Below are 22,999 nucleotides of genomic sequence, written 5' to 3' on the forward strand. Positions count from 1 at the left end.
TCCCAACAACTTCTAGTTGGAGGTATGCAGGCTTGTGTTCTTTTATTATTAAATCACATTTTTCAAATAAAAAGAGCTTACAAAGGAAAATACTTGCACATTTCACCTTATTTTTCAGTAGAGCAGGGTCACCAAACTTTTTCTGTCCAGGGCCAGAGAGTATTTTAGGCTCTGTGGGCAACTACGGTTGAAACTACTCAAGTCTGTGCTGTCACTGGAAGCACCAAAGAGCCACAGGTAATACTGAAGGAGCGCTGCTGTGTTCCAATAAAACTTTATTTAAGAACATTGAAATGTTTCGGGCGCCTGGGTGGCTCAGTTGGTTGGGCGACTGCCTTCGGCTCAGGTCATGATCCTGGAGTCCCGGGATCGAGTCCCACATCGGGCTTCCTGCTCAGCGGGGGGTCTGCTTCCCCCTCTGCCCTCTTCCCTCTCGTGCTGTCTCTCATTCTCTCTCTCTCAAATAAATAAATAAAATCTTTAAAAAAAAAAGAACACTGAAATGTTTCATATCATTTTTATGTGTCACAAATATTCTTCCGATTTCTTAAAAACCATTTAAGATGTAATAAAAATGATTCTTAGCTCATGGGCTGAAGAAAACTAGACAGTAGGCCACAGCTGGCTGACCCTCATTCTACGGTACTTAATTCTGTCATCAGCGTATAAAAAGATGACAATGATGACAGTTATGAAGTCCTTTACATACAGTCATGATACACTGAAAAACTGTCAGTGGGACCACAACAGCTACAGATTCCCAAGTGTTGAGGAGCTGGAAGATTTAATCTATCCTACAGGGCAGTTTCTGCCACCCGGACTAGAAGTACCTGGACTCTGGGGAACACATCCCACTGTTTCAAACTGTCTCCAAACAACCAGGTAACACTGATAACAATGTAACACAACTTGTCAAGTGAATATGACTGACTCAGAGTCTCAGGATTTGAGCTCCTCAATAAAAATCACCAACTGATAAGATTCAAAGGTTTAAGGAGCTAAACACTAGAGGAAGTAGCTGCAGAGATCCCCTTTTACTCATCTATTCCAACCTCTAAACTACAACACCACTGGATCACCGTCTTCCTGGATCGTCCAATGAATCATTCATGAGTCAACCCTTTTTTCTTTAACCATTACATAAAAATGAGCACTGTCAAAAAGATACCTTTTTACTCTCTCATCTGCAGACTACTGAGCAGTTCCCCTCCGCCCAACCCCTGGTGACCCCAGGTCTGCTCTCCATCTTGACAGTCTTTTAAAGATTTTATTTGTTGGAGGGAGAGAGAGAGAGAGAGAGAGAGAATGAGAATATCTCAAGCAGACTCTGCACTGAGCATGGAGCCTGACATGGGACTCGATCTCACAACCCTGCGATCACGACCTAAGTCAAAATCAAGAGTCGGATGCTTTACTGCCTAAGCCACCCAGGGGCCCCCCCGACAGTCTTTTAATTGAAGAAGCTGCATTTGACAGAGTTGTGGCCACTTTCTTTTGTTCCTCTATCTCAGTGATTATGGACAAATAACAGTCTTCCAGTGCAATTAATTATCTCCAATAAATAAATTTGGATTTTTGGTTAAGCCAACAGGATTGTCTCTGGAAACCCTCCTTCCTCCCAAAGTGACACTCAAGGAATACCAAGAGCGACAGGATAAGAGGTGCTAACCAAGCCTTAGAAACTGGAAAAGAGGGGCGCCTGGGAGGTTCAACTGTTAAATGTCTGCCTTCGGCTCGGGTCATGGTCCCAGGGTCCTGGTATCGAGCCCTGCATCGGGCTCCCTGCTCAACGGGAAGCCTGCTTCTCCCTCTCACACTCCCCCTGCTTGTGTTCCCTCTCTCGCTGTGTCTCTGTCAAATAAATAAATAAAATCTTAAAAAAAACAAAACAAAACTGGAGGGCGCCTGGGTGGCTCAGTTGGTTAAGCGACTGCCTTCGCCTCAGGTCATGATCCTGGAGTCCCGGGATCGAGTCCCGCATTGGGCTCCCTGCTCGGCAGGGAGTCTGCTTCTCCCTCTGACCCTCCCGCCTCTCATGTGCTCTCTCTCATTCTCTCTGTCTCAAATAAATAAATAAAATCTTTAAAAAAAAAAAAAAAAACTGGAAAAGAATGGAGGTGGTCATTGACTGAGCAGAGAAAGAAACCAGGCTTCTGCTGGCTCAGGAATGGGAGGGACCAGCACCTCAGGAGTTACCTGCTCACTAAGGAGACAACTGACAGAGGCTTGCTCTTTGAAGAAATCAAAGGAAGGCATGCCAGGTCCAGCTGGGGGGGGGGGGGGGCCGGGTAGGTACTGGAAACAAAGGTGAAGTGGAATGGTCATCTCCCGACCTCCCACCCCCTCAGCAACAAGACTGCCGACAGCCAGGTTGAGAGACTGGGGGTTTCCTCTCCAGAGAAGTATCACCTGCTAAGTAGAAAAGGTGTGTGTGTGGGGGTGGGAGTCTCCATCCAAACACCCCAGAGTTAAGGCTATCAGTGACAAGTCCTGCCAAGCCCATGGCACATCCCCTAAGCCTCACTGCCTCAAGAGCAGCCAGCCAGAGATTACCAGACATTTGAGGAAAACCTCCAACACGGAAGTCTAAAACTAAGTAAAGATCAAAAAGAACCAGAAAGAAGCAGAGGATACAAATGCCAAAGAAAATGGCAAGAAATGTCTAAGTAATATCCTTAGAAAAATAAAAGATATTGCATTAATCATAAAAAATAGCATTTATGAATGCTTACTAAGTGTCGGGGACTCTCCTAAGTATTTGACATGTATTATTCCATTTAATCTTTTCATTAACAATGAGGCAGGTACTGTTACTGTCTCCATTTCACAGATGAAGACACCAAGAACAGAGGCCGCGTGTCTTGCTCAAGGCCACACAGCTGGGAGGTGTCAGAGATAGGACTTGAACTCAGGGCATTTATCTCCACAGCTCAAGAACCAGAGCCCTACCTTGTACCTCCCCATGAATTCGAAAAACAACAAATTTGAGAAGAAGAAAGTTCTTGGATGTTAAAAAATACGGCAGGATTTTTCACACTGGAAGGAAGGGTGGAAAATAACCTAGAAAAAGAAACTCTCAAACAAGTAGAACTAAACCAAAAATACGCAAAATGGAGAAGAAAAAATTAGCAAGTGAGACGATGAGTCCAGAGGGTCCAATATGTGCAATGGAAGGAATGTGGACAGAAGGAGAGGAGAGCTAGGAAGAGAGAATGTGAGAAAATGCCCCAGGGCTACGGAGCCCGGCGGGGGTTGGGTTGGGGTGGGGGGGAGGGGAGCCCCCACTGTGGGCACCTGACTCCAGGGGCGCTCACCCGAGGCCTCCCATACGCAGCTGCAGGAGCCCAGACAGGAAGACCCTACAGGTTTCCAAAGGGGGAAAAGAACATCACACACAAGAATCAGGAACTGGAATGGGTCTTCTCAACACCAGTCCTAGAAGCTAGAAGACACTGGAATGAGGTCTTCCAAGTTCAGAGGAAAAATGACTTCCAAACTGGAACTTCACAGACACACTTCCTAAACATGTGCGTATCTATCTATACACATACTGTGAAAATACGCAGATACATGCTTTACACTTCGTTAAGTCTAAAGATGCAATCAAGACATTCTGAGTTATGCAAAGTCCACATTTCACCTCTGGAAAGCAATGTGGCCACATCTCTTAGAGCTGAACATTTGCGTATCCCATGACCCATCAATTTTAGATCGAGATGCTTGTGGACACTCTCGCACACGCACACTAGGACACAAGCACGAGAACGTTCACAGCGGCAACGTCCACAATTGCGGAAACCTGGAATCTAAACACCCACTCGCAGGAGGGATAAACTGTGGTGTACGGCAACGAAAACGACTGAGTCACGACTTCACGAAACACACAGACGTTTGAAAGAGTAGGAGGTGTGGGTAGAAAACAGGTCCCAGAGGACCACCTATAGCATGTACCATTTTTATAAAAAAGCTCAAAAACAATAAAAATCAAACAGTGGATTACTTAAGCATACATCCAATTTGTGACAAAATTTCAAAGGCAACAGAAGGATGGCTCCCTTTGGATGGTGTTTCCTTCTGGCAGGGGGATGGGGCAGGAGGGGGCCATGGAGGCGGATGCAAGGTGTGGGCAATATTCTTGTCCCGCGGTGGGTTCCTCCATGTCTGTGACTACTGTTAGGGCCTAGACATCACACGTAAGCCTCTGTATGTATGTACACATGTAAGTACTTATGTTATTATTTTTTCTTTTAAAAGACAATAAAATGGGGGAAAAAGGGACAAAGAAATGTGCTTCCAGGGATCTTCTTTAAGGAAGCTGCTGGAAGATGGTTTTCTCCACAGAAAGGGATCAAGGGAGCCCACGGAGGGGAGGGAGGTGCTGTTCCGTGTGTCTCCAGGCCTGGCCATGTCTCCTGTGGCTGCTCCTTGGGAACAAGGTGTCGACTGAGTGAACAGAAAGCCATTCCCAGGAAGCTGGCGAGGGAAGTCGTGGGGCCCCTGTACAGCAGGCCAGAAAGCTGGGTCCAGACTGGAGTGGGAGCAGGGAGGACGGAGCGGGGCTTCAGGGAGTGCCACTGGGATGGGGTGAGAGTGACAGAATACCTAAGGAGTCCGAGGGCACTGGGGAACGTTCAGTCCTGACAGCCCGGAAACGAATTAATGACAGATTTAGAGAGAGCTCATCAAAGAAACCAAAGGAGAGTTACTAACACCGTGAAGGAAAAAACGATTTTAAAGAAAGGTCAGGTGGGGGCGCCTGGTGGCTCAGCCGGTTAAGCGGCTGGCTCTTGATTTCGGTTCAGGTCATGATCTCAGGGTCCTGGGATCAAGCCTCTTGTCAGGCTCCCTGCTCAGCGGGGTGTCTGCTTGGGATTCTCTCTCTCCCTCTGCCCCTCCCCCCTTTCTAAAATAAATAAATAAACCTTAAAAAGAAAGAAAAAAAGGAAGGAAGGAAGGAAGACGGTCAGTCAGGTGGTCAGATGGTCGTGGTATACCAGCTAGCTCAGCTGAGCATTTATTCACTTCACCTGAAAGGGGATTATAACCACACTGGGTGGACTGACAGACATGTGCGAACGGCATCCTTATCTTTACTGGCAGAAGGTCAATACTAATTGCTAAAACTGAAAAAAACAGAGAACAATGTAAACACGCAACTCAGGAATACAGAGAGGTGTCCGAAGCAAGAGCTCAGAGAGCCTGGAGTGGCACCTCCGGGGCGGGGGGCAGGAGCAAGGCCTGGAAAGACGGGTGGGGAGGGGAAACTGCTTGTTTTTGTAGTACGTCGAGTAACCAACTTTCTAAACTACTTATGCATTATTACTTGGACCACAAAAAAACAAAAAAATTTCCCCACACCTCAGACTTCACCAAAACTAGAGTCTCCTTAAAAAAGATTAAAATCTCGGGGTGCCTGGTGGGGGGCTCAGTCAGTGAAGCGTCTACCTTTGGCTCAGGTCATGATCTCAGGGTCCTGGGATGGAGTCCCCACACTGGGCTCCCTGGTCAGCGGGGAGTCTGCTTCTCCCTCTGCCTCTCCCCCCACCCATGCTCTCTCTCTAATAAATAAAAATCTTTAAAAATGATTAAAATCTCAGAAAGGTCTTATATGCATATTTCAAAATCAGTAGCCTTCTTGTGTCCGTAAGTGTCAAAAGTTTCCTCCTCAGGAAGAGCCAACGTAATCAAATGACTACATTACTCACGGGCAGGGCCTGGAGTGGGAGACACACCCCCACCCCCCCAGAGGTCATTAAAGGGACTCCACCCAGCCCGGATGGGAGCACCACCTGCCGGCCTGGAATCCACTCCCACACCGACTCTGTGAACAGCCGGGAAAACTTATTTTTATCTTAATTATATAACTCCCCCCACCCCCCACCACTCTGGAAGATGTAGGTCCTTGTTGCTCTGTGTTCAGGATGAGATGGTGGATAAAAGTGCGGTTTCCTTTAGTCCCCAGCAGCCCGCCTTGTTCACTGCTCCTTACACCAAGCCAAAATCGTCTTCGTGCTGTTGGTTCTGTTCTCTCAAACTGTCACAAATTAAGACCAGTTGCTGCTTCTCCACAGGGGAGGGCAAGATGTGCCTCTCTGAGCTCAGCTCCTACTAAGTCCCTCCACCACTGCTCCAGACACACTGGCCTCTCTGTTATTCCTCAAACATACCAGACCCACCACATCCCTTTGAACTGGCTGCTCCCTCCATCCAGAAGGCTCTTCCCCGATCTCCACACGGTACTCTTTTCTCCTCACCTTTGTTCCAATGTCACTTCCTCAACAAGGCCTGGGTACCCTATTTAAAATTGCAGTCCTCCCCCCCTTACCTTGACCTATCTTCCTGCTATAGCATTATCACCTTCTGACATACTATATAATTTATGTATTGTATTTACTGCGTATTACCTGTCTCTCTCATCTAGAATCCACGAGGGCAGGGTCTTGTCTGTTATCCTCTGCTGCATGCCCACATGTGGAACAGGACCTGACTCCTTATAGGCACCCAATTTAAACTGCCTTGTGAATATATGAATCATCTTTACCTTACCCACCCCCAACCCACAAATATTCTAAACTGTTGTTGATATTAAGCCCCGTCAGTGAAAGACTACCATTTCCCTCCGGCTCCCCTTCTCTGAGCTAGCACATTTCACCTTTCCATTCTAGTTCACTAGGATCTTTTAGAATCATGGTTTTGTCCTCTGGCCTTGGGTCACCTGAGACTATGACAGACACATCTTCACTGACATCATTCATAGAAATTCCGAGCATGCCAAGTGACAGCCTTTCTCCCACGATGAGAAGCTTCTCACCAGGCTGGAGATGATGCATTAATCAACCCTCTTTGAGTAGAATCAGTTGTTCATTCAGCCAGGAATGTTCCGTTCTGAATTATTTTCATGTTTATATTTTGTCTGGCCATAAGGATAATGTGAGACATTTCTGTCAAATGCATTCTCAATAACTAATTGAAAATTCCCCCCAAAGAGGCAATTGCGTGAAGAGGCAATGTGCAGTCTGCCTGTTTTATAGCTGGTGAGCCCAGGGTGGCTCTTGAGACTCTCTCTGCAGATTCACTGTGAGATCAAAGTTGGAACCTGTGTTGTCGGAGGTCATGGAGGATCAAATGCACACTTACCAGAGTTTCCAAGGATGCACCCCCCACCCTCGCATAAACAGCAGTCTCTCATTGGGACATCTTGATTCTGAGCGGCGACGCGGACAGGATGGGGGGACAGCCTCCTCTGGGCCTCCTGCAGCTGGCCCTTCTGCAAAGACTCTGCCTCCTCGGACTCAGTCCCTTCTTCTAAGACAACGTCCCAATTTCTTCCCTTTCGGTAGCTGCCTGCTTCTGCATATGGTAAATCGCCCCCTCCTGCCATCGAGCACAACAAGCATATGGGTTCAAACAGCTTTTCTTGGGCACGATTCTCCTGCCAGCAAAGCCGAGTCGGTTTATGACATCACAGCCATTTCCACTGAACAGACTGAAGTCATAGCCACGGGCTCATTCGAATGCCTACAATCATTAGCCATGGCAGCCAAAACACAGCTTTTTAAAAACCCTTTAAAAATAATTGAGTAATGTAATCCTGCATCTTTATGAAAACATTTTGGGATTTAAAAATTTTTGACTGTTATATGTCTTCCTTGATACATTATTTAAATTCTTTTCCTGATAGAGCTGGATCCTATTTTTAAGCTACTGCAGGAACCAAGCCGATAAACTGGCCTTTCTAAAATCAGAAAGGAGGTCTTGCCAGGGAGTTTATGTGACCCTCTGAACGGCGACAGGAGAATGGACATAATGCAGCGAGCCCCCTGAACTGTTATGTAACAGGGTCAGAAAGCAGGCAGTCTACACCCTCAGAGGCAGACAAGGATGGCTCCCCAACAGTCTCTGATTTAATGCTCTGCTTCACATGGGATGGGAACAAATTCATTAGAAGGCGATAATAAAGTCCAACAGCGCTGCCTGAGATCTGTCGTCCTGACTCCCAGAGTGGCTGCCATCGGAGGGAGAGAAGGCTTATGGGCATTAACAAAGAAAGGAATCAAAAGAGTCAATATGAAGTGAATGTGGCACAGAAGAACCCAATTGTGGGATCTTAAGTCTTTAAAAGGCAAGAAATGTAGATGAATTAAGCCAATAAAACAGAGATCCTGAAGATGGAGGGAGGGTGGCCAGGGTGGTCCAGCTAGAGTCCTGTCCAGCTAGCTCCGGATGTGCATGAGCCTCGCCGTCTGTCCCAGCCGTAAATGCCCTCCCAGACTTGCTCAATGCCAGGGCCCAGGACATCCTGGGACGGATTAAACTCAGGACTTCGGGGTCTTTTGACCCCAAGTAGTGGGTTTTGTGGCAAACCTTCCATTTCACACAAGGGGAAACTGAGCGAAGACAGGAGAAGTGGCCTGACCCAGGGCCCAGAACGGGAGGGAGCAATCTGAATCCCAGTGCAGGGCTCCGGACTCCGAGTGGAAGTTCTGCCACGCCGTCTCTGGCATCCGTGCGTGTGAGTGCGTCTGTGCATGCATTCCACTGCTGGCTTGCACACTGGAGCTGGAGACCGTGCTCGTCATTTCTGAGCCCCACAGTGCTTTCCCAGGCTCATTTCACATAAACCAAGACTCACAGGTAGCTGGGCACGCTGAAACACCACCGGGCCAAGGCCACAGGCGAAGGGGCCATTTTGAAATCCCAACTGCCAGACCCCATCCAAACCCACCCACCACGGGCCCAGAACTGCCTGACCAAACCAAGTGCTTCCCATGCAGTGCTGGAGGAGACACGAAAACGAAACTGAATTCTTAACTTCACTAGTACCAAACAAGTACCACTATGCATGCATTTATTCAGCAGGTTAGTCTGTCTCTACTAAATTAACACCTATTTCCTATTTTTTAAAATCATATCCCAACTTGGTATGGTAGTTAGGAAGGTCAGATGGCTTCATTAAAAAAAAAAAAAAAAAAGATTTTATTTATTTATTTATTTGAGAGAGAGAGAAAAAAAAAAGAAAGAGAGAGTGAGCGAGTGAGGGGAGGGGCAGAGGAGGAGGGAAAGGGACAAGCAGACTCTGCGCCGAGTACAGAGCCCTACACAGGGCCTGATCCCATGACCCTGAGGATCACGACCTGAGCCAAAACCAACGGACTGAGCCACCCAGGCACCCCCGGACGGCCTCATTTTACAGACAAGAAAACTAAACATAGGTCACGTGCTTTCCTCTGGGTCCCGCATCACTGTGTCAGAGTCAGTATTTCCAATCAAAGATTTTTCCCACCTGACCTCTTTGCCTGTTCTTGGTACATACATCCTACTGGAAAATCCCCACCCAACAAACTCTTGCTGGTAACAACGGAGAGAAATACCCGTCCAAGTTTCAGATGGCAGTACCAAAAATGGTACCTAGCCTGCCAGTCCCTTGGGACAGGTCAGTGCTGAGCCTGATGGTCATCGGCAGTGTCCTTCCCCTGTGGTTTTCTTAAAAGAGGAGATTGCCCCATCTTCTTAGGATAAGAACATTCCAAACCCTTCCACTTATCATGAAAAGCAAAACCCTCAGAAATGGAATAAAAGATCCAGCTCAAAACCTCTCCTCGAAAAGCTGCACAGCCAATATCTGGTTATCACTCAGGATTTCTGGTTAGAAAATGTCTTATTTATTTGGAAGCAGTTTATGCAAGTAGCAAAGTATTAGGAATTTTACAATAACTTGCATGCTTGTGTGAAATGGTCACAGCTGTGCTCCCTCATTCCACAGAAACATGGCCCGGAGACACATTTCCACAGAATCCCAGTAAGCAATCACTGCACACACCCAGATGGCCAATTTTATCGTAGGACACAGAGGCTCAGGCTACTGTGACGTTCTCTTTCCCCTTCATTGCTCTGAATGCAGCAAAACTCCAGCCAGCACAGCAAAGATACCAAAGCAAAAGCTCGCTCCTGCCAGGCTTCCACCCCATCTCCTCAACCCTCACTCCAACTGCCAATGCCGGCCTTTCAAACCAGACCTCCTCACAGTGCGTGGCCCTGACCACTGGCTCCGCAAAGGTACCCCATGAGCATGGTTCAGGGCGCCTCAGAGATCTTTAGCGCTCCCAACTATGTCACCCGCCCCGAGTTGGCTTGCCTGGTGTTTCAATTCTCCACCTGCCTATGACCAAAAGCTGCTCTCCACCATTGACGCCATCATCTGTTGCAGGGAGGCTGGGTAGAAAGGAGAGGTGTGGGCATTTATAAATATACTTTGAAATGCAGGCTTCAAATAGATGGCAGTGTTCTGAATATACGGTCCTCTAAATGCTGTAGGAATCTTTAAAAAATCCACTTTCTGGAATATATTTGATCAGAAGTTCATATTGTCACACTTCCCAGTTGTATACTAGCATCTGTTCTTTTTCTTTAGGAGACTTTCAGGCTGCCTGCCAGGCCATCCTGGCCACACTGATGGAGTCTGAGTCCCCTTATCAAGCACACTGAACAGGAACACCGGGCCACATTTGATTAGCCATTCATACATCTGGCACCTCAAATTGACTGACACATCCCATTTGCCATAGGGCTGGGGCATGCACTCAGAACAACGTGCTTCCCTAACGAATCAAAGGACAAAGATACCATATGCGGGACTGAGAAGTAGCTCTCAGACTCAGGCACATCGCTCGGTCACAGGACTCAAACTCCCCTGGGGACTTGACCGAGTTAAAGGCGTTCATCTTATCGCTGCCAGAAGAACCTGGTGACTGATGTTCATGGCACTGTTGTCCAGGGAGGATAAAAGCCTGGGCCCCTGCGTAAGGTGGTTTGGAAATGTCCCATGCCCTAAGTGGTACAGGGAACCTCGCTGCCTCAGTGTGATCAGGTGCCTGCCTTCTCCCTGACAGAGTCCTCTGACTGTTACCCATCAAGGGCTTGGGCAGCTCGACTGCAGGGAAGGGTCTCAGGAACCCGGCCTGTGCTGTGGTCGGGGATGTCTCCTTGGCTTTGGGGAACCATGGGATTGGTTTTGTCTTCCCTGCACATGGTCGAAAACACTTTTTTCCAGCTCCTGAGCAGCATCTTTGCTGAAAGCCACCAAGAGCTGCTTTCCATAAAGATGCCACTTAGATAAACAAAATTTTGTTCCACCAATTTTGTATGTTATTACCTTTGGGCTGGCTTACCTTGGGGTTGGTGCGCTGCTGCAGCCTCCGCTCCTCCCTCTCCCTCTGCAGCCGCTCAAACTCCTCCCTGATTTCCGCCGGCGTTCTCCTTCTTTCCACCACCTGCAGGAACAGTCAGGGGGAGGAGACAGTTAAAGACCCAGAGAGCGAGGAAAGAGATGACATCGTTAACTGTGGCGTGTCCGCGTGGCCCGGGCTCGTGTTCCTTTCCCCAGGACTTTAAGAACGGCCGTGACACCCCCAACGGGGTTTTCTCCCATGGACACAAGCCCTGGTGATGCGAGGCTCACAGCCACACCCACTCAGCTCTGCCCTCATCATCCCCAGGGCCATGCTTTTCCTCAGCTCTCCGGAGAGACAGAAGCATGACTTCCTTGGTTTCAGTAACTGATCTCTGAGGCTGCAAGAATCTTACAAAGAACACGTCACCTTATTTTTTAATTATTTCTTTTGAGAGAGAGCGAGCTCACACACGAGCATGGGGTGGGCAGTGGCAGGGAGGGGCAGAGGGAGAGAGAGATCTTAAGGAGGCTGCACACCCAGCACAGAGCCCCATGTGGGGCTCGATCACACCACCCTGAGATCATGACCTGAGCTGAAATCAAGAGTCGGACACTCAACCAACTGAGTCACCCAGGCTCCCCAAGAACACATCACCTTAAGTCTAATGGTCTAAACTTCCTAATGAGTCCCAGGGCAGACAATAAACCTTAAAGATGAAAGCGAAGGGCAAAGGTGCCCACCAAAGCTCTCCCGTCTCTCCCCAGTGCGCTGGGACCATCGCCAGAGATGCTTCTGAGCTTAGACCAAGCGGTCTTCGGCCATCAGTCCTGGGCGTTTTTTACAACTCTTCCGCCTACACTGTGATACGACCCTGAGAATGTATGATGTAAGATGCACCTTAACATCAACAGTTCTCAGGTACTGAAGGGCAGACCACATGAACACTGGAGATTGCACAATGATGTCAAACTGATGAGAAAATAAGGCATTCCACCTTGGCTTTTCTTAGCTCGTCATGAAGTAGAGATTTCGAAGAGGCAAGGAAAGGCCACCGTGGGCCTCAGGCCCCACATCTGTGAAAGAAGAAACCGCACCACGTGATTTCTAGGGTCCAAAGTGCCATAGCCTGTGAGAAACACCGAGAACTGGGGTGGGACAAAGTCAGGAGCTGGGTGGGGGGGAAAGCCCAGAGAGCACATTCCCCGAGGCAGTGGAAGAAACACAGAGGAGCCTTGAGAGGCTGCTCACAGAACAGCTAAAAAGGGAGGTGATGTGAGAAGAAGCAATCCTGGAAATCACAAGTTTAAAAAATTGTTTAAAAAAAATACACGCTTACAGCAAAAAATCAAAATAGTACAGAAGGATATAAAGGAAACAGTGCAATTCGCCTCTAGCACCCTCTCTTCTTCACCACCCTCCTTCCTTCTCACAGGCTAACATCTAGTTTTTATGTATCTTCTGGACACCCTCCGTGCACACATACATACGTGTGTGTATGTATATTCTAACGTAAATGGGTCATACTCTAGGTTTTGTGCCCCTTGATTTTATTATTCAGCAATATAGAAAAATTAATATAAAAACTGGCTTATCCAAAAAAAACCACTGTGAAATTTGTTCACTACTCCTTTCAGGAAGTAAAGAGAAAAAAATAAAGAAAACATTTTCCCCTCTAATAACCCAATATAATCAATAATTACTAAAAAGGGGGCAGTGGTTCTTTTAAAGGAAGTTTTAAAGTAAAAACACAAAAATCGTCCAAGAACAAATCCAAAGACCTCAATGGCACACCAGGTCACTGCTCTGTGGCCTCCCAGCATCACCCTCGGTCATACTGAACGGATGCAGAGGCTCACCCCGATAGTTACCTGAAGTTGAGGGTGTGAGCACCCACCCCACATCCCTAACCCTGGATGGAGGGGTGGGGGTGCTCAGTGCTTCAGCTTCCCTCATATCCCTGTCTCCCGTCAGCTTCCCCCTTCAGCACAGGGGAAAAAAGCAAAGGAGCTTCAGGGAGATATAAGTTATCAACTACTCCATTTAACCATGAATATCAAGGAAGATCAGGAAGAAAGGATTTAAAATATTTTAGAAATTCTTCCTGACCTCTGAACCCCAACTTGCCGGGCCAGTGACTACGGAACCTGCCAGGGGTGACCTGAGTGATGCATGACCAAGGTCAGGCAGGGTCTGGATGGAAGCACCCCCCCCCCCCACGGGTCCCAGAGTAATCCGGCTACTCTACCTGGACAAAAAGGGTTCACACTGAATATCCTGTCCAGCGGGACACTGGTGTTGATAATGCAGATTAAGCACAAGTTTGATGAGCCAAACTTTTACCAGCAACACAGACTCCATGAATATGCCTCTTTCCTGATGTTTTTTAAATACACAGATTTGTAAGATTCCAGGAATTAAAAGACTGGAAAGCGTCAGGCTCCGCAGAGGCCAGAACAGAACAAGATTTGTTTTCAGAAATTCCAGAGCTGTCTGACCTTTGCCGACCGAATTAATAGCTGCAAATTCCTTTGTCTCTGCCACACTCTGTGATAAGCTGAAGAGGCAAATATTCCAAAGGTGTGAAGTCATTCCATTTCTAGTCGATTTTACAAGGGTTTGGCAAACAGCTGGTGCATAATCAGAGCTAACTGCAAAGTCAAGACGGTTGGCACCTCCAGAGCGGTGAAGAGCTAGGCAGGGCAGGGCAGAGTCCCGCTTCCAAGGCCCCAGACATCCTTTGTCCTCTCTGCCCTTTACACGAAGTGCACCATGGTGGAGAAGGGAGGGAGACCGAGCCAGCTACAAGTCACTTTCCTCCATCTCAGCCACCCGTAGATAGAAGCACCCAGGAACACGGCATCCGGAACTGCACGCCAGCTGGTAAATACCAGACATTTTCCATAACAGAGCAGATCACGTGCAGCCCCTTAATCTACACACCTGTATCGTTCACCTTAACCGTCCATTCACCAACTAGGTCCATCCCTGTGCTAGCCAGAAGACTGATCTGCCTCGTGGAAGAGGGGGCAGGGATCCCTAAAAGCAAGGCAGTGTGGTGGAAGGACAGAAGGTAGGCTCTCCCACACTGCCTCTAACCTCCTGGCGGCCTTGGGCTGGGGAGGGGGGGATCACTTCACTTCTCTAAGCTTCAGATCCCTGCTACAGATAAGGGGTTAAACTACAGGATTCCTTTTTTTTTTTTTTGAAGATTTTATTTATTTATCGGAGAGAGAGAGTGAGAGAGAGCATGAGAGGGCAGAGGGTCAGAGGGAGAAGGAGACTCCCCGCCGAGCGGGGAGCCCGACATGGGACTCGATCCTGGGACTCCAGGATCATGCCCTGAGCCGAAGGCAGTCGCTTAACCGACTGAGCCACCCAGGCGCCCTAAACTACAGGATTCCTAAGGGATTGTCTGGTCTGAAAATTCTGATTCTAGCTACTTGACTTTGGTTTTGGACTAATTTTAGAAAATTACTTAGAACTTTAGGAAAATTGCAAAGACAGTACAGGACGTTCTTGTACACCCTCCCCCCAGCTTCCCCCGATGTTAACACCTCACACAGCCACGGGACAGCAGCCAAATCTCAAAGCCAACCCTAGAGCACTCCAAGGAACTGAACCCGGACTTTCTGGATTTCACCAGCTCTTCCACTAACATCCCTTACGTGTTATGGGATCCAGTCTAGGGGCTTACATTTCGTCATCCCGTCTCCTTAGTCTGTGAGAACTTCTAAGTCTTTGTTTTCATGATCTTGACCATATTGCAGCTCTTCCTAATGCAGGTTACTTTCTTAGACACTGTAAGACTGACGTCAAGGAGACAGGGAAGAGTGAGATATGGATAACGTCAGGGTCTGCTGACAAAAACTAGACCGTGGGCGGTCTGGGCCAAAGGATGTGATCGAACATCTGCCAGTGCTGAGTCAACGAGCTCTCTACTCCACCCGCTCACTGTTACCGGCTTCAATACCACCAAGCATTCTCAGCTCAAAGGTGAAGCTTGCCATTCTGAAGCCAATTTCATTTTCTTTTTTTTTTTTAAAGATTTTATTTATTTATTTGACAGAGAGAGACACAGCGAGAGAGGGAACACAAGCAGGGGGAGTGGGAGAGGGAGAAGCAGGCTTCCCGCCGAGCAGGGAGCCCGATGCGGGGCTCGATCCCAGGACCCTGGGACCCTGACCTGAGCCGAAGGCAGACGCTTAACGACTGAGCCACCCAGGCGCCCCCCAATTTCATTTTCAACGTGGGTATCGCACAAACACCGCTAACCAACTTGGGTAACTAAATGGCTGGTTTCACTGGTTTCACAAGTGGGGATCACTTGTACCTCTGCATCTTCTTCCTTTGGAATCCTGCCAGAGAATGACAAAGGCTCTTGAAGGTTAAAAGAAAAGAAGGGGTAGGAGCCTGGGTGGCTCAGTCGGTTAGGCATCTGACCCCCCCTTTTTTTTTAAAGATTTTATTTATTTGTCATGGAGAGAAACAGAGAGCGCATGTGCGCACAAGCAGGGGGAGCCGCAGGCAGTGGGAGAAGCAGGCTCCCTGCTGAGCAAGGAGCCTGACGGGGGCTCGATCCCAGGACCTTGGGGTCATGACCCGAGCCAAAGGCAGATGCTTAACCAACTGAGCCACCCAGGCATCCCTAAGTGTCTGACTCTTGATTTCAGCTCAGGTCATGATCTCAGGGTTGTGGGATCAAGCCCCCCATCAGGCTCCATGCTGAATGTGGAGCCTGCTTGGGATTCTCTCCCTCTGCCCCAAACCCCTGCTTGCTCTTGCTCTCTCTCTCTCTCTCTCCCAAAACAAAACAAACCTGAAAACTTACTAATGGCTGAAAGCAGAGCCAGTACCTTGTGCAGCCTGAACAAGCTCACATTTCCTCCCCAGCACCACCAACAGCAGAAAGGCTCTGACATCTCGGGACTAAAGGCGTCTCAGGGGCTATGGTTATGACAGCGCCCTTCTTCCTTCAGCGACTGCCCGTATGTTCAGACTAACAGTTATGTGGCCAGTGGATACTGTGAGCAATTTACAGAAGTTGAACAAAGAACACCAGTAACAACAGCATGAAGGGAACTCCGTTCCTCCCAGGGGAGGATGCTCTGACAGAAGCAGGAGAATCCTCATGTTAACCAGCGGGGGCGGGAGGGTCTCCTTGAAGGAGTGACGAAGCGAGCCCCACAGAACACTCTCGAGTTCATGAGACTCTTCCTTTACAGCATGAACAATGGGCTCCATTTTCCCATCGTATGTTAGGCACTGATATGTGTCTTAGTAAATATCTGGGGAGGTCTCTTCAAGTGCTCTTCCTTGAAGGCATTTTTATCTTCAGTGAAAGCTCAGTATCAGGGCAAAAAAAAAAAAAAAAAGCCAATTCTGATTGATGAGAACTTGATTTCCCTATAAAGTAGCTTACTAAAATATCTGAATATAAAAGTTTATCCATTCACCATCTGTGACTGCCTACATACTTTTATAATCATTACTGTGTGTTTGGTTTTGCTTTGCTTTGTTTCTAATGGGGAGATAATTTGGTTTGGCGACAGGAAATCACGCAGTATTTTGCCAGAAGATGTCACCCTGCCGCTCCATTAAGTTGGCTGATGCTGCTGGGAATTAACAACCCAGACTCTGAAGGGGGGGCCTCCAGCCTTTCAGCGGCCCTAACTGCACCCATGAGAAACTGTAACCGACCCAGGTCTTCAAAAAACAAGGGAGCTTGAGCAAGTGTACAAAGGGTGAGGAGAAAGTCGGTAAATACAACGGGATTCTATTTTCCTTTCAGGATGGAAAAACGCTAAGCTATTAGACCTGACGCTTTGCTACAGTGAACTAGTGTGACGTGAAGCACGGCTGTCTCCATCGGGCCAGAGGCCAGGGATCAAATGCCTGCTGGAACCAGGTGGGACAGACAGATGGAGGGCAGGCCAGCTGTAAGACGACAGGAGGTGCTGAGCGCTGGGATGGGGGACAGCAGAGCCCACTCTCGGGGCAGAGGCTCCTCACAGGGGACTTCAGAGACACTGCTACCAGATTTTCTGAGTTTTCCAAGAGAAGACAGACAACTGGATGTTTATGCAAAACCTCCCATTTTTAAATGTTAGCAACTGCAATTTATTGCGTGGGCACCCAAAACCTGGCCACGGGTACAAGATGGCCCATAAGCTACCAATATTAAGCAGCAGTGGCAAGGGACCTAGAACCTGTGTTGCCTCTCTTGTACTCCTTATCCGAGGCCTGCAGAAGGCTCTGATACTAGTTAGAGGAGACAGGCTTACAGGCTTGAGATTAAATACCAAAAGAACTTCAAGGGTACTTTATACGGTGATGAGAGAGAAATCAGCGATGGCCAATTTAACGCTAACAACCTCCCACCATTTCTTGGGCATCAGAACCAAGTTTCTTCAATGAAATTAAATCATAACACCTACATGTTCTCATTGCAACTTAAGAGTTTTCCCACTAATTCTCATATTCGTTTTCCCACTTAATCCTCGTGCCTTCCTGCTGCAGACAGTAACGCGGACCTGCGCGAGGCTCTGATGGAGGCGGCAGCAGAGTGAAGGAGCACAGAATCGTGTGAATTTTAGTGATTTTAGTGATTGTCTTCATACAGCATGGCTGCCAGGGGGAGCTTATTTCATGATGGGCAATTTAACCCAGCAGTTCTCAACTTTTCCCTGCTTCCATTTTGTTCACATGCACAACACGTGACCAACACGAACATATCCCAGACCCAGTTACTGGTAAGCTGGGGCGGAGAGAGAGCACAGAACCGCGCTGGGTGGCAGGAAATGCATGTGGAGGCAGAACTGCGCTCTGCAGAAACGGTTCTCCATCAACCCTCCAACCGGCCTGTGCCCTCCCCGGGGTTAGGAATTACTGGCAGGGTCTATACCCTTTGCTTTTTACCTGACAGGTCAGGAACTGAGGACAAGCTGGATGACTGACCTGCCCAAGTACACAGAGGTATGCAGAGGAATAGCCGAGCTTAGAACTCAGTCTCTGAGACCAAAATACCAGTGAGGAAGGGATTCTAGCGTCTCCCAGTATTCTCACACACATGATCCCAGAGTGTGGGATCGGAGGGCGGTTGTTCTGTAGATGCGTGAGGACTCCTCTGGGACACCGGACTCGCGGTTTCTCTTACCTCCCATCCTTCCATTTCCAGTCCTCTCTTCCCATATATATCATAGATGGCCCTGGTCTGGGGGTCGCTGAGCACTGCAAATTAAGAAGCATGCATGTTTAGAGAGCACGGAATTCTCCTTTCAGACCTGGCAACAACATCATCAGGTAAGTCCACCTCTTCTTTCCTGTCCAACCCCAATCTAGCCGAGAGGCCCTCTTCATCTCCTCTGCATCTTTCCTCCTAACTGCCTCTCAGATCTGATCCAGGATGTGCTGAAAGGTGGACACAAATGAGAAATACTGGGTTTTTTGTGTCCAAGCCACTCTTAATTGTGAGGTGCGGAGGCTGCACCCTAGTATCACTAAAAAACAGTTGTTTTTAACAGAATTAAGTTTCCACCGCAGTCTATAATGGACCTGGGCTTGAAAGAGTTAATTCCAGTTTCTTTCTTTCTTTTTTTTTTTAAGATTTTTTTTTCTTTTTATTTATTTATTTATTTGAGAGAGAGAATGAGATAGAGCATGAGAGGGGGGAGGGTCAGAGGGAGAAGCAGACTCCCTGCTGAGCAGGGAGCCCGATGTGGGACTCGATCCCGGGACTCCAGGATCATGACCTGAGCCGAAGGCAGTCGCTTAACCAACTGAGCCACCCAGGCGTCCCGAGTTAATTCCAGTTTCTAAAGCTTATTCAGATAGGCTCTGATTGTAGAAAAAGGTGATTTATTATTTGCTCTATTATAGAGTTTCACTAACTCCTAAGACAGGCTCCCCCCATCTTTCCTCTTTTTTATAAATCATTTAAAGCCACAAACACTTTTCAACTATGGTGGCAGCCACATCAGTGAGGGACGGAGCTACTGGAAGGTCATCCAAACTGAACATAAGTGTCAGGAAATCTAACAGTTGTCCCCCTTCTCCTCTGCCAGTTTCTGATCAAGACCTTTGAATCTTGTCTCCCTTGAGACTTCCCATATATTTTTAGGCCTAATTAAAAAAATGATGTAAATGATTCTATCCATATTCAAATCTAATGGGGAAGAAAGAAATGCTGACCACTGGAAAACGTGGGAGGCAGACTTCTCGAGCTAATCTGTAGGATTTCACAGGGAATTATTTATTGACAGCTCTGCTTTGGTCTCTCCGTCAGGATGAACACTGGGGCCAGCTCTGCTGCCGCAGCATTTCTACAAGCTCCATGAGGGTTTTCTGTTAACTCTTCCCCGAATCTCCAGAACCACACGAATGGGCTATGTGGGTAATCTGGACAGCAGTAAGATTAACGCAGCCATTCAGACAGCAGAATACGATAGAAGGACCAGGTTTATGGTCAGGACCGCCGCGGAAGTGGTCTGACTGGAGTTAAGTCTGCTGAAGACCCACCACTGAGCTCAGACACGTGCCATGCGCCATGGCCCAAGTTGTTACTCCTCAGTAAAATCTAATTTTCTGGTAAAACCATAAAGTGAAATACAGCATATGCTCTTATGTCTGCAACGAGAAGTCTTTATTCTGTAAAGAAACACATTACTAATTTTTGGTCTAAGGAGCAAATCACCGAATGGCTCTGATTAATCAACTTATTTTACTTAGTGTGTAACCTAAAAGTGAATTATTATTTTTTAATTTTTATTTTAAAACTGTAGCAAAATAAGCATAACAGAGAATAGATTTTAGTGACTTTTAAGTGTCTGATTCAGGGGCGTTGAGGACATTTACGATGTTAATGTGAACACCACCACCACGTGGCTAGAGCTTCACCACCATCTGCAACAGAAACTGGGGACCTATCAGTGACTTGAACGTTTCATACACAAATACATCACAAAATTTTCCTTCTGAAGTACCTGAGATGTAAGCATAAAACCCTGCATTACTTGATTATACTTCCTGTTGGCCTTCTTAAGATCGTTTTCCTCCTTTTGTTAGAACCTTTCCTAACTGAATGCTCCGGAGCCAATAAAGTCAGGGTCAGAGGAAAAAACGTTCCTGTACATCTTCTCATAAAAAAAGAGAACAAAGAAGGCTTGTCAGTAGCGATCAGCCTTTTACCTCTAAGAGTTCCCTTTAGAAGAAAGCCAGCGAGCGATTTAGAGCCCGAGTGCTCCCTGTAGCCCAGACCCTGTCTTCTGCTCTGCCCGCACTCTCATTTCCCACTTACTGGCCACATATTGATTTCCAAAGCAAAATACTACTCTTTCAAAGGACCCTGTCAGTAAAAAAGCACTAACCTAACCTCCTCTCTTATACACCTCTAAGGACTCTCTTTCTGTCCTCTACAAATCAAGTCTCTTAAAAATCGAGCAGCTGTTTCCAGGGCGTCTGTGTGAAGTCAAGCCCTCCGCTGACCTTCATAAGCCTGGTGAACAAGGTTAAACAGTCGTTCTGCTTGTGATTTGAGCTCTGGGTCTCGGTGCTTGTCGGGATGGTAAAGCATACACAGCCTCCGGTAGGCAGCTTTCAGCTCTTCAGAAGAGGCCTACAGAAAGAAAAATCCAATTAGAGAACAATCAATGCTCCTTAAATATTATCATTATCAGAATCAGCCTTGAAATGGGAGCCTGTCAGCCACTTTCCAACCTGTCTGCTCTCTGCACACAGGACATAATGAAGTTAAGCTTTATTGCTTCAATAAGGCTTCTTTTTTTCACAGTTAATAAAGTGATCAATTATGGACATCAATAGCAACTGTGTTTTGCTGGGAAATGCTGCTATCAGAAGTGTCTCTAACACTGGTTCATTGTGCTCTGAGCTGAAACGAAAAACGTCAGAGACTGCTTACTTTTTAACCTAAGTTATTTGAAATAAATCATACCAAGGTACTCTTTTTTTTTTTATTAAATGATTTTACTTATTTATTTGACAGAGAGAGAGACAGCGAGAGAGGGAACACAAGCAGGGGGAGTGGGAGAGAGAGAAGCAGGCTTCCTGTGGAGCGGGGAGCCTGATGTGGGGCTCGATCCCAGGACCCTGGGAGCATGACCTGAGCCGAAGGCAGACACTTAAGGACTGAGCCACCCAGGCGCCCCATATACCAAGGTACGTTAACAGAAAATTGGTTCAGATAGGAAAAAAGCTGTACACCACTAGACACAAATGCCATGATCTTATTCAGTTTTCCGACAAAGGAAACTCAGTGAATATTTACCCTTAAAAAATCAAAGACAAGGGGCGCCTGGGTGGCTCAGTTGGTTAAGCGACTGCCTTCGGCTCAGGTCATGACCCTGGAGTCCCTGGATCGAGTCCCGCATCAGGCTCCCTGCTCGGCAGGGAGTCTGCTTCTCCCTCTGACCCTCCTCCCTCTCATGCTCTCTGTCTCTCATTCTCTCTCTCTCAAATAAATAAATAAAATCTTTAAAAAAAAAAAATCAAAGACAAAATTGTAAAGCCAACACATGGCCCCAGTTCAACCTCTAATTCCAAAAGGTAGTGCAGAAAGCAGGCAAAAATGCTTTGCTATCCCTCAGTAGAAACAAAAGCCCTCCTTCCCAAACCCAAAAGAGCCCTCCCCAACACATGTGGCTCCCCAGTCCTCACACGTCCTCAGTTTGAGGGAGAACATGGACCAGGCGAAGAACAGATGATATGGAGTAAATAAAATGGACTCCACATGTGCTTTAGCCACACAGAAGGGAGGGACGTGGGGAAAGGACAAAACCCACATTCTACTTTGTGGGCCACACAGCCACCGAGAAGTTCTCAGGAACAGACTCCCTCAGAGGCCCTAGGAACACTGAGCTACCTATCTGGCTAGCCCCTTGGGCCTGTTTTTGGGAAGTATTAGGTCTGATTTTGTATCAGCCTCAGGGACCATTCTGGTCCATCAGAGGTGATGCTGAACGCGCAGCTCTATCCAGATGATCGGTCAAGTAAAGAACATTTTATTTTGGGAGGCAACTCCCTCACCATTTTGACAACAGAAGCCCATTTCTGGGTTGCTGACAACATGCCAGAGTGGCCTGAAAAACCAGCCATCTGGGCAGAGGACTGGGACCAGGTCCCAGGTGACAATGCTGGGACCCACAGTGCTCTAGGAGGAGGTCTCAGAACATGTATCTGCAGGGAGAACCATCACAGGGACTAATCAAGAGATCAAGGTACAAGGGAACACGTTACATGTTACACCATTATTTTTCTATAATTTCTACAACTTTTCAGTATCTTCCAATTCCAGGACTCATGAGTTTTTTTTCACTAAGGAAAAAAGGCAAAACTTTATTGTACTTTAATAATTTTCGGCACAAAATTTAAATGCTTTATATGAGATTAAGTTATTCAGATGCTAGAAAATCAGCAACGTTGTGCATGTTTACTAGAAGTTTTCTTCTTTTTAAAGATTTTATTTATTTATTTGAGAGTGAGCAAGGGAGCACAAGTGGGGGGGAGGGGCAGAGGGAGAGCGACAAGCAGACTCCCTATTTGAGCAGGGAACCCAATGCGGGGCTCGATCTCAGGACCCCGAGATCCTGACCTGAACTGAAGGCAGACGCTTAACCAACTGAGCCACCCAGGCGCCCCTCCTAGAGGTTTCAAACAAGGAATTCTTAAGAACTCCAAAGGAAGGCACTGCATGTGACTGGTAAGATGTGTCAGTCACACGTGCCCAGTGCCCCTCAGTGCCCTCCCGACCATGTCTTCACCTCTAGGCCCACAGCTGCTTCTTCTGGGGAGGAGGTGGCTGGCTGGCTGACCTCTCT

At 47.5% G+C, this 22,999-nt stretch overlaps 1 protein-coding gene across 1 annotated transcript in view; it reads right to left on the minus strand.

Annotated features, from left to right (window-relative positions):
- DNAJC11 (DnaJ heat shock protein family (Hsp40) member C11) overlaps nucleotides 1-22,999 on the minus strand; it is a 75,363-nt gene that overhangs the window by 26,199 nt on the left and 26,165 nt on the right. Inside the window, exons 2-4 of the mRNA XM_081817391.1 lie at nucleotides 20,652-20,781; nucleotides 18,325-18,398; nucleotides 11,169-11,270 (exon numbers count right to left, since the gene is read on the minus strand). Coding sequence (XP_081673517.1) covers nucleotides 11,169-11,270; nucleotides 18,325-18,398; nucleotides 20,652-20,781 — 306 coding nt within the window. The remainder of the gene's footprint in view (nucleotides 1-11,168; nucleotides 11,271-18,324; nucleotides 18,399-20,651; nucleotides 20,782-22,999) is intronic.

Source organism: Leptonychotes weddellii, chromosome 4 (genome assembly GCF_054177405.1).
Source record: "Leptonychotes weddellii isolate Sample4059 chromosome 4, ASM5417740v2, whole genome shotgun sequence".
Taxonomy (NCBI): domain Eukaryota; kingdom Metazoa; phylum Chordata; class Mammalia; order Carnivora; family Phocidae; genus Leptonychotes; species Leptonychotes weddellii.